Genomic DNA, 12,377 nt, shown 5'->3' with positions numbered 1-12,377 from the left:
TGAGACCTGGAGGTCAGGGTTCACATTCAGCATCCATTCTTCCACCAGCTTGGAGATAATGAATTCAATGCTCTGAGTCTAATTTCCTTATAATCTTTGGAGGATTGTGTTTGAAACACCTAACATGTCACCTAGAATTTAGGCATCTAGGCAAATCTAAATCTCGAGACAAACATCCGTGGATGCTCCATGCTATAAAATCACTTTTATGTATGATAGGGTCTTCCAAATGCATTCCATGACACATTATCCCCTGCACTAACCCGGATGCAGGAGAGAAGGGAGGAGAGGCGGCTCTGCAGCCTGTTAAGGTGAGATACACTGCACACTGAGCCATCTCTCACAGACTCCCAATACCATGATCGGCTTGATGAATTTTGGTGTGACATTATTAAACACACTCACCAACAGCTACCTGCTAGTAAATTGATAAATCTCAATTTTTTCTTTGTTTGATGATATAAAACATCTATCAATCCTTCAGGACTGAAAATGCAATAGCAAAACACAGCATTTAGCTCTTTGTGAATGACCATATGGACTGTTGGCTTTGTGAGTCACTCTAAAATCAATATCCGATGAGAGATAGGCTTTAATCCACCAAACATTTTGGATACTTCTTCAACAGTCAGTGGAACTAACATAAATACTCAGGGGAATTAACACTGGCAGTAAGGACTGCAAGATGCATTTGCTAAGAACTTAAATACAAGACTCTTCCATATGTCGGACCTCATTGGTTTAACTAAAGCAATTGTAGTTTTCCCCATTGTGCAGATCAGAAAACTGTTGTGAACATTCACTAAGTGGTGGGACCAAAGTGCAGACCTGTGCAAAGCACAACTCTCTATGCTATAATCCCCGAGGCACGCCAAGGTTGACTGTTATTCACATTTTCACAAAAACCCAGGTAAACCTTAAGGTCCTTGATGGGTAAATATCCCTTCTTCCTTGCAGCTTAGATGGGCAATGCCTACAGGGAAAGAAGAACTTAGCCAGCTTTAAGAAGGGCGAAGGGGACAGAGCAGGGTGGCAGGCCACCTGGGCTAATGAGGTCTGAACCCCAGCTCCCACTAAGCTGCTGCAGAAGCCTGGAATTCTCTTCCAGCTTTGTGCCTGCTTCTGTGCCTGCAAATTCTAGATTATGATGGGACCCAGCTATGCATGGTTTGGGGGATTAAATGGGTATCATCAAATAGAGCTAAAAATAATGACATTCCAAATGCCTATGATTCCTATCGTAAGAAGGCCCTTTCTGGTTGCTTTATGAAGGCAAATCACTATTTAGAATGCTTTTTCTTTTTTAAAAAGTCTCTCTCTCTCTCTCTCTCTCTCTCTCTCTCTCTCTCTCTCTCTCTCTCTCTCTCTCTCTCTCTCTCTCTCTCTCTGTGTGTGTGTGTGTGTGTGTGTGTGTGTGTATACAGGCCCCAAAATGCCACTGCCCTTTTGTAGAGATCAGAAGGTAACTCTTGAGAGTTGGATCCCAGGAATAAACTCAGGGGGGATCAGGCCTAAACAACAACCTCTAAGTTGGGCCACCTTCCTTTGTTACCAGAAAGCTGTGTGCTTAGTTTCGGGGTGGGGGATCTACTCGGGTGTAGCTATCCCACTCCACTGCTGAGATAAACGAGCAATTTCTACTTCCCCGCCCACTCGAAAGAAAACAACATAAAGCATGTTGGAACCAACTCTGAGTTATTTTTGTATTAGCTGTCTGCAGGCAGCTTTTTCTTCACGGGCTCTAGCTGTTTCAAGGCGATAGGAACATCTCCAGCATGAGCCTGTGAGAAGTGATCATGGAAGCAGGCATGCCAATCTAAAACAGCCGCAGCATAAGCGAGAACGCTCTGCTGTGACTTTCTTAGTAACTTTCATGGTTACCTAAAAACATAAAGCATTTTCACGAAGTGATGTCCTTGCCAACAAAAAGGCGTGGGGAGGGTGTGTGTGCGAGGAAACCTAGTGTCATTGCCGGGGGGCATGCTGTCACCCATACCATGCTGGCATGTGGAGGGCCAAAGGTTTACGCTAGGTCAGGGGCGAGTCTGACCCATACTATGTATTTCAATAGAACAATTTTTAAAAAGACTATAAAGCCGAGTGAAGTCAATTTGTTAACATTTTTAGGATGTAAGTTTAATTTTTTTTTTCTTGAAATTAAAGATATTTGTTTGAAAAAGCAAGTGTCATTGCTATCCACTCTTTAGACTGTGACCCCCCCTCCCCCCAGGAATCGGTCCCCTTAAGTAGGGGCAGTTTAACCAGTGGGGAACATTTGTTTTAGTTAATAATCTAGGGGTTTTAAGGTGCCTGCTCTTCCTTGCTTTCACCTGCTTCCTAACTCAGGTGTTGTGAGCCTGGCGTGTGGCAGCCACGGGACCAAAGTCTATTGGATTAGTTTACAGACCCAGGTAAAGGAGGGTACTTGAGTAGAGGCAAGGTCAGGTTTCAACTACAGGATGCCAGTTTTTGCTAACGACTATAGCGCCCTCTGCTGGCGTATGGTGAAACTACACTGCAGGTTGGGGAAAGAGAAACTGGTACTGAGATATTTCCTCACCAGGTTTCTTTCGTCATAGAGGGAGCGGAGTATGGATGTGCTTATTTATCCTATTTTATATGCCGTGGATACGGCGAACACAAAGGTTAAAAGGAATGAGCAACTTCTCTTTGGGCTGTCTGGGAAAGGCAGTAAATAAAGAAAGCTATCGCAGAGCAAGAAATGGACGGCTGGGCCTTCGCTACGACCATCTGCCAGCCAGTAAATTATTAAAGGTCTATGCCCGAGCAGCATCTGGAAAGGAGGCGCAGACACTGCAGTCACTCTGCTCTGTTAATCTCGTTAATATGCCGATTTGTTCCTGTGATGCTGAGCTTTCTACACCACATCTATTTCTGTTTCTGAGCACCGCTCAGGACGGGCTCAAGACTCCTTTTGTTCCCACTATCTTCTCGCCTAAAGGGCTTGTTCCCGTGCAGGGACACAGCTGTGTTTCCTTTCCTTTCCGTAAGAGAATATATTTGGCCGCTCCTTTCTATTTCATCCCACCCACACCCACCCCATAGCTCAGGAGCCAGTGGTGACTAACATGGTCCTAGAGTGACCTCTGGCTGCCGTATGTACACACGGGCTTCGAGCTCAGGCCTGAAAGCCCTCCAAGAGCAATTTCCCAGCGTGTGAAAGGGGGTTCACTGACAGGCAAGGAATAAAAGGCACTGGTCACTGAACCTTTTGCAGTCTTTCAGATCTGGAAAGCTACCGGCTTTTCCATCACCTAGCAATAAGACAACAGAGATCCTTTCTCCAAAATAAATTGCACGAGCATATGAAATAGTCCGTCAATTCACCCTGTTGTGTCTGGTTTGGAAAAGCTTATTTTACTTTCTTAGTGGGGTACATTCTAAACATGACATGTAGAACCAATGAATAATTGAAGTTACCTTTGAGGGGTGGCGGTATTCCCTGCAGGGTCCATGATCTGAAATTCCAGAATATCTGAATTCACTTGCAGAGATGGGTTTATGATGTAAAGAATGGTCTTGCTGCTTAAGTCCTTCTGGCTAAATTGCTCATGGATAAAATCACCTACAAACAAGAAATAAATGAATCTCACGGATAATTGAATCAGACATCACTTAAGAATTGATAAAACCACCCAGCTGTGGTTTTTTGTTGTTGTTGGTGGTGGTGGTTTATTGTCTTTGTTTTTGTTTTATTTTGTTTGTTTTGTTTTGTGTTTTTCTGAAAGACAGCTTTAAGGAATAGTGCAGGACTGGAGATGTAGCTGAGTTGGTAGAGTGCTTGCCTAACAAGAAGGGGAACACCTAAAATCCCACAGATGACACACTGAGAGGGAGAATGATCAGAAGTTCAAGGTCATCCTCAGCTACATACCAAGATCGAGGTCAGCCTGGGCTACGTGAGACCTTGTTTCAAAACAAAATGGCAAAAGTCTATTTTGAAAGAAAATCAACATTACTGCAACTGTATTCAAATTCAAATGCAATGGACTCAAATTCATCTTTAAGTTCTCTTTGCTTCAGAGGTATTTGCCTTACAGTACTAAACTAGAGAGAAAGGAAATAAGAAATGAATAAAGCCTATCACCTCTGTGCTCTCCCAATTAGTGAAGTATTGTGCTCACTGCCTTCCTCAAGCAGAAATAATAGGCAATCTAACAAAACCATTAGGAAAAAAACAGATTTTTAAGAGGAGCTTTTATCATTTAGGATTCATAGTAGAAGAAAGAAATTAGCCTCCAATATCAATCTGATCCTGGCACTGTGTTCTGAATATAAAACAAACTGAAAAACAAGCAAAAATAAGCAGCAACAAAATGGTGAACATCTGAGCTTCTGTGGGCTGGGACTTGGTTTTTCTTATGGAGATGAATGTAGAAGGCGCAGCTTCAAATCCCCATTAGCAACTATATTGCTTTAGAAACTGAGTCTATCAGCAAGTCTTGGGAAACACTCACCAAATGGACTTGCACTTAATTGAGTTACTCTCTAGCCCTGGAAGCAACTGGCAGTTTAAAAACAGGGATTACAAGGACTAAGATGGAGTGTACCTGTAGTCGTGTTCTCCAGACGTCCGTGCAGTGGGCCCCTTAAAATCTTAAAAATGATCTGGTCATCCTCTGTGTCAGGGTCTGACGCCTTCAGCGCATGGGAAGTGATGTAAATGCCGTAACAGCCATTTTTCAAGAGCCCCACTTGAGAAGGGGAGTGCAGGCGTATGATCCGGGGTGCTGCTTTGTCCAGCTGGTCCACCTGAATCATAGGGCGACATTGCTCAAGGACTTCCTTCCCCATGCTACAGAGGCTTCAACAATGGCGAAGTCCTCAACTCACAGATTATGGTCATCTGTTGAGCTTGCCTTGTTCACCATCCTAATAAATACAAAGACTAGAGCAGAGGCTTGATTTCCACCACAGACCTTCACACAGCTTTGCGATTTGTCTGGTGTCTGACTCTTTTTACGATTAGCTTTATGATGGAGCATACTGTATCTGCCCTGCAACTCACCTCTCTCTCTCTCTCTCTCTCTCTCTCTCTCTCTCTCTCACTTTTGTTTTGCGCATGGCTTTGCCCAAATGGCAACAAATGAAGAGAGAAATGGAGATCATTTACGACAAAAACCACGAAAGTGATTATCTTTAGACTATGGGTTGTTTTACTGAAGCTGAAGACCACATGACTCAACAGGTGTACTAGATTTTTGAGGGTGGCAGATGGACAAGTAAGGCTGTGGCTGAGATGGAACCCCAAGGGCAAGCTGCCTAGCAAGACTGGGTGAATCGGCAAGCTCCATGTTTAACAAGAGAGACCCTGCCTTTGTAAACCGGTGATCAAGGAAGACAGCCGAAGTCAGCCTCTAGACACAGGATGGACATGTGTGCGCACAGGCGCACACAAACATGCTTCTGCATTTATAAACATGTATGCACACACCACACACATATGCCTGAAAAAAAGGTGTATTTATGTTTTTTGGATTTGTTCTAATTGATTATAAAAATACCTTAATGGATATGGATCTGCAAATTGTGTGCTGGGACTTTCAGCACTTTGGGGCGTGGCAGGATGTGAGGGGTAAGTGTCTTGATGGTCACCTAGGGAGAGAAGCTCTCCAACCACGGCAGTGTGGAAGAGGAAAAATGAAAAGATACTACGCCATATTAGGATCCTCCAGAAAATGAGGCATCTGAATGTAGGGTTGTTGTTTTTATTTTTGATGTTATATTTCTCTTGTAAGCCCAAGTATTATAAAAGTAATAAATGTTGTGAGCAATGCTTTTGAAAATGTATCATTGTCGAGCCACTTTGGTTCCCTGTTATGCCTCTAGCCATACCTGTGTGCTCAGGTATATTAAACATTCTGCTTCTACAAAAGCAGGTGTTTGACGTGGTATACCAGAAAGTTTTAAAATGTTGCAGGGGAAGAAGACGTTTTATCTTTAAGGAAGGCTCTGCTCTGTCTTATGATAACTGGAGTTGGATGTAGTGAAAATTCTCCATAGAAAGCAACGACAGGTCCTTTCACCTCCACACAGCCTTGTCCCCTTCCCAGGAGGATGTAGATTTCGACAGTCTTGGGCGCGTATGATTTCTCATAGAATGAAGGTCATGTGTGCCTGTTGGTATCAGCCAAGTACACCCTTCAATCATTCACTTATTTTTACTTTTTACATCCAGGAGATTTCCCTTCAGTTACTCATATACCCACACAGAACCCATTGACCCATGTTTGGGTCATGTATATGTGTCAGTGCATATGTGTGTATATACATATATACATATATATATTTATTGACTGCCATATATGTATATGTACACACACACACACACACACACACACACATGGCAGTCAATAAATACTGGCAAAATAGTTCCTGGAAGTAGGACACTGACATTGCTGGCAGGGCCAGTAGCTTCATAAACAGCTGCTTGACCCCTCTGCTCTAAGGGACTGGGGGTCAAGGAAATCTGGGAACAAAACTCTTAGACTTTCTCTTAAGCGTTTAGCACAATGTTTGTTTGCTATCGCAATGGACAGCTTGCCTTTGTGATGAAAACCACGCTTTACCACACCCAGCAGACAGCTTCCACAACTTCAGAGAGGGAACAGACTCTTAGGACAGCTTTGTTCTTCGAGGTCCTTTCACCTCGAGGAGCACTGTCTTGGAGAGATCTGCTCCAGTTCTAGCACATTCTCTCTACTCCACCCTCATTTCAATCTCTGAAGTACAGGAAGCAGCTGGGTCTGCGTGTCGAATTGATAGCTCTTGGGAACTTTCAGAAAATGAACCCACAGTCTTTCCCAGTGACACTGCAGTGTCTGTGTGCCAGTGACATCGACACCCTCTCCCCGGTGTCCCTGACTCATTCCATTTCCTCAGCATTCTCAGCGCCAAAGACTCAGCCACACCCAGAGACCCTGATGGTTAATCCTGAGCCAAGCGTTCTAGGCTGTAGGCCTAGAAGGTCTAGTGAAGAGTGTGCTGGTCACTGTTCAGCTCCAAAGACTTGGTAATGCCCACTGGCTGAGCCTTACCCAGTCCATCGCCAGGCTGGAGAGAAAATGTTGGGGTTCCCCTAAGGAAATGAGAGCTTTGTTGCTCCACTCCTTTTAGATTCAAGCCTACCGCATCACCTTAGCTGCGAGTCTACTGGCTTGCTTGCACAACGTATCCTGAGCACGCCAGGGCCTGTAATAGCATGAGGCAATTCCTAAATCATTTTCTGCTTGTGCACCTCTCTGTCTTTCACACACACACACACACACACACACACACACACACGCTTTCTGTCACACTCTATTAATCTGTATGGTCTATCTACACAGATATATGGATGCTGTACTTAACACACACACTTTCTATCACATCCTATCTATCTGTGTGGTCTATCTACACAAATATATGGATGCTGTACACAATGCACACACATACACACACACTTTCTATCACACTCTATCAATCTGTATTGTCTATCTACACAGATAAATGGATTCTATACACAACACACACACACATACACACACACACACACACACACACACACACACACACACACACACTCTTCTCTGGGGAATCCTAACAAAGGCCAAAGAGGAAGGAGAAAATATGATCGTCTCACTAGTCAGAGAACATCTTGAAGTAGAGACAAAACCGCGTCTTTGTCGCTGCTGGCTGAAGTGTGTGGAACAGGGTGAACTCCATCCAAGAAGAGTAGATTTAAGAGTTCCGAGAGCCAGAGCACACTTGATGTGTTTTGACTAAAAGACGAAAAACACTCTTCCCTCCAAGAATAATCGAGAGTCAACAAACGTGGCAGTGTGGAGCCAGAGGAAGGACACAGAACTTGGAATCCAACAGACTTGATGTCTTTGATCAAATTATTTAACTTCTGATATTCAGTTTCTTCACGTATAAAATGTAGACAATAAAGCTTACCACATAAAATGTTTATGAGACTCAAATGAGATTTATGCAAAGTAGGCCTGATCTTTAGATAACAATTTTTAAAAAGTTCTTGTCTTGGCTGTAAAACATTGTAAGCGCTAGAGGAGGGGAGCTGTACTATAAAAAAAAGACATCTAGACACGACAGGGCCTCAGCACCCACAAACACAGATCAGCTAGTTATCTGCACAAGACGGGCCCAAGTACATTTCATCCTGGGTGGGGGAGGGAGCACAAGGTACCACCACTCCCCAAGGGTCCATTAACAACTAATGGCTGCTGGGGGAGAGAGAGAGGACCTTGTTTTCTGCAGTGTAACTGTTAGTAAGTTCCCCGTGCTCCAATTTAAACTTAGTGGGTCACATACAGAAAGAAGATAAGAAAGTGGTGTTGTTGGGGAACGGTTTCAGTGGGCAGGGGAGGGTGATAAAAAGAGGGACTGAGGAAGGAAAAAATTAAGATGCATTATATAGGTGCATGAAACTGTCTAGGAATTAAAAGTGGGAAAAAATGTTTGTATCTGCTGCTACGGTTATGACCATCATCAGCTCCTGGGTGATTCTCATGCAGCCGTGTAAGCTTCCACATTTACATGTTTATATTTGACGATCCTTAAAATGCCAGTGGAGAAGATGCCTGACTAGGCAGACTCCTTAATGATGTAGTTAGAGTTACGAATGTCTAATATGTACCTTAAATATGTTTCAGGCACTGTGTGAGTGCCTTAGATACCGAATCTTTGTTTAATTGTCCCCACAATTCTGCAGGCAGACTTTTCAAAGATTCGGAGGTGTGGTAGTTTGAATAAGGATGGTTCCATAGGCTCCTGTATTTGAATGCTTGCTCCCTAGCTGATAGACTATTAGTTAGGAAGGACTAGGAGGCGGGGCTTTGTTGAAGGGGTGGACTTTCGGGTTTCAAAAGTCCATGCCAGGTCTAGTCTCACTCTCTCTGTCTTGGGCTTGTGGGTCAGGAGGTACGTTCTCAGCTGCTGCTCTAGAGCCATGCCTGCCTGGGGCCATGCTCCCTGCCAGGAAGGCCATTGGCTAAGCCTCTGAAACTGTAAGCAAGCCCCCAGTCAAATGCTTTCTTCCGTAAGCTGCCTTGATCCCAGTACCGCATCTCAGCAATGGACCAATAACTAAGACAGGAGGCACTGAAGAGTTCATTGTAGGTTTTCCAGATAATAAATGGCAAAACAGCAACTCAAACCTATGTCTGCCCGACTCTAAGGCCCATGTTTTCCTTCCTTCCTGTACTTCCACCAGTTCTTGAGGTCAGTCCTTAGCAGTCATACTGATGGCCCAGCATGCTGCAGCCTGCTTCTCACTGCCAGGGGTATGGGAGCAAGGAAATACCACTCCCCGAAATGTCTCTCTCCTTATCTCTGGCACAAACTACATGCCTGCCATACTTGCCTGGATGGTGAAGAGAACAGGCTGTTTCCGCACCTTCCCGTCCACAACAAAGCCTTGGTTCATCCTGTCTGTGGCCAGGAAAGTGAAGCCGTCCGCCTGGGAGCCGCCTCCGGAGTGCTGATAGGCCACATCCCTGCTGTCCACGTCTTGCTGGGTAAAGTTATGGAGAAGGACTTTCCCCCTCAGGTGGAGGTTCCCGTGGCGGGGGAGCTGGACCAGAAGGAAGGTTAGGTTGTCTGGAGGGGTGTCAGGGTCGGTCAGCTGGAGGTGCTCAGTGGACAGGAGGCCCACGGTCCCTTCAGCCAGCCTCAGCCCCTTGTTCCTGGTCACCACAGGCAAGGCCCGGTCCGCAGTCTCCAGTGTGATCTCAAACACCCCCTGCCGGGTCTGCAGTCCGTTGCTGATGGTAAATCTGGCAAAGAGAGGCAAGGCAGCCTTCAGCATGGGCTCTTGTGGCACCAACGACTGGAAGGAAACGATAACATACACACCTTTACTAAGGGACACGCTGCATTGGGACCCGAAGGAAAAGACAAGAGCAGGCTTTCAGATCAATACCTGCCTGTTATCGAACCAGTTGCTGGGTAATATGCAAGCCGACCATTCTAGAGTCAGGAGTGTTTCCTCACCATTGACATCCCTCCTATATGAAGCAGGCAAGCTCGGTGCAATCTTTTGTCTCCAAAGGGATTCCCTGCCTTTGTGTGATTGTCTGAGTAGCTAGGATATATTCATTACTTTTCATTTTGCAATATTTTTTCATGGAATGGAGAAAACTTAACTTTAAAAGACTGATCATTGCCCCCCCCCCCGTATAATGAGATACTGAATAGAATAATCCTTTCTAATGTATATATTTTCTTGGTTTTTTTTTTTTTTCTGGTACTGGGTATTTAACCCAGAGATTTACATGTATTAGATTGGCACTCTACCCCTGTGCTACATTCCCAAACATCCTTTTTTACTTCTGTAAAAAAGAAATTTCTCTATCTCTATCTGCCTGCCTCTCTCCTTCTCCCTCTCCTACCCTATGTGTGTGTGTGTATGTATGTGTGTGTGTGTGTGTATGTGTGTGTGTGTGTGTATGTATGTGTGTGTATGTATGTGTGTGTGTATGTATGTGTATGTGTGTGTGTGTATGTGTGTGTGTATGTATGTGTGTGTGTATGTGTGTGTGTATGTGTGTGTGTGTGTGTGTATGTGTGTGTGTGTGTGTGTATGCATGCATACCACAGCACACACGTAGAGCCAGCAGACAATCTCCATATCAGCGTCAGGTCATGCCTTCCACTCTATTTGAAACACAGTCTGTTTTTTGCAGCTCTGTATGCCAGGCCAGCAGCCCCACCCCCAAGCTTCCAGGAAGACTTCTGTCTCTATCTCCCATCATCCCACTGGGATTACAGATGTACATTTCTGTATCCGGCACTACATAGGTTCTGGATTTCTTGACTCGGAGCCTCCAGCTTGTACTGTAAGCACTTTTCTTACTGACTGAGCCAAACTTGTTTTGTTTTGTTTTTAACTGTTTTGAGCCGTGGCCTCACTAACTTGCCCAGACTGGCCTTGAACTCACTATGTAGTTTACTTGGAAAAGAGAAGTGTAGACACCCGGTGGAGGGCGAAGACAGGAAGCTGGAGGCAGCGCTGGCCCAGGATGTTGACTCCACACACACTGTTCTCACAGCTTTACGTCAATAGCTCAACAGCCCACACACAACAAATCAAGAGTTGCAGTACCGCCGGGTGGTGGTGGTGGCACACACCTGTAATCCCAGCACTCAGGAGGCAGAGGCAGGCAGATCTCTGTGAGTTCAAGGCCAGCCTGATCTGCAGAGTTTCAGGACAGCTAAAGCTACACAGAGAAACCCTGCCTCAAAAAAACCAACCCCTCCCAAACCACCCCCCCACACACACACAAAAGAAAGAGTTGTAGTCCCTAAGTACAGTGGCCAACTTTGAAAAGCAAGTTAAAATGACACACGTTCTCTTACAATGACTGCTCTCACAAGCCGGAGTGTATGTTTGCCTTCCAGCAGTCACAAAGGCTAGTCTACCCCCAGCAGCCAGGCACACAGCAACACCAGATTCTGATAACATTTCAACACACTTTTCTACTTTAAAGAAATTTAAGAATAGCAAGAACTATACTAGTTAGCTTTCACTATCTACCTGACATAGCGTAAAATCACCCAAGAAGGGAGTCTCCGTTGAGGGACTGTCCAGACCGGGTTGGCCTGTGAGCATGTTTGGGGGGGGGGGGCAACTTGATTATAAATTGATGTAGGAGGGTGTAGCCCACTGTGGGCAGCATTATTCCCTATGCATGTGATCCTGGGCTGTATAATAAAGACAGCTAAGCTTGAGTCTCTGAGAGCGAGCCAGTAAAGGAGTAGCAACCACACTTGGTTTCTGCTTCATGCTCCTGATTGAGTTTCTGTCCTGACTTCTCTCAGTTATGAGTACAAGCCAAATAAGTCCTTTCTTCCTCTAAACTGCATCTGGTCATGGTGTTTGAAGAGGAAGGAGACTATGAACGTATGTAAATAAGACACAATATCAAAACTACAAAAAGTCAGAAATTCACTACTGCAAAATGAGATTGACAAATTTACCACAGACCAAAGGGATTAACGTACTGAGAGTTACTCAGAGTCTCCCCTTAGCAGCCGCTGGAATATACATGCAGGATGCATACTCCACTGAGGTAAAAATGTGGACTGTTAACATACTGGTGCAGACATTTCTAATAATGTATACCTCTGGAATCTAACATTAAATCATAAAAATCTCTTCATTTCAACTAGAGAAAGCATGGCATTTATTTTACAAGCCTGGTATATTTGACTAGGAAATTCTTTATCCTCCACGGACTGACTCTTGTACTTCAAGATCTGAGGGTACATCCTTTATTCTTGACCATGAAGGAACCTGAAACCAGGCTGCAAAACCAGTTTTCCTGGGGCAAAGGACTGGGTGGGGCTGGGGGGGG

The 12,377-nt window shown here is 44.7% G+C and overlaps 1 protein-coding gene across 1 annotated transcript in view; it reads right to left on the bottom strand.

Annotated features, from left to right (window-relative positions):
* Frem1 (FRAS1 related extracellular matrix 1) overlaps nt 1–12,377 on the bottom strand; it is a 115,152-nt gene that overhangs the window by 27,042 nt on the left and 75,733 nt on the right. The window contains exons 25-27 of the mRNA XM_042055309.1: nt 9,386–9,797; nt 4,572–4,773; nt 3,442–3,586 (exon numbers count right to left, since the gene is read on the bottom strand). Of these exons, the coding sequence (XP_041911243.1) occupies nt 3,442–3,586; nt 4,572–4,773; nt 9,386–9,797 (759 nt within the window). The remainder of the gene's footprint in view (nt 1–3,441; nt 3,587–4,571; nt 4,774–9,385; nt 9,798–12,377) is intronic.

The sequence above is a fragment of the Arvicola amphibius genome, chromosome 6, assembly GCF_903992535.2.
Source record: "Arvicola amphibius chromosome 6, mArvAmp1.2, whole genome shotgun sequence".
Lineage (NCBI taxonomy): Eukaryota > Metazoa > Chordata > Mammalia > Rodentia > Cricetidae > Arvicola > Arvicola amphibius.
Note: the sequence above shows the minus strand (reverse complement) of the source record. Positions and strands in the feature narration are given on the sequence as shown.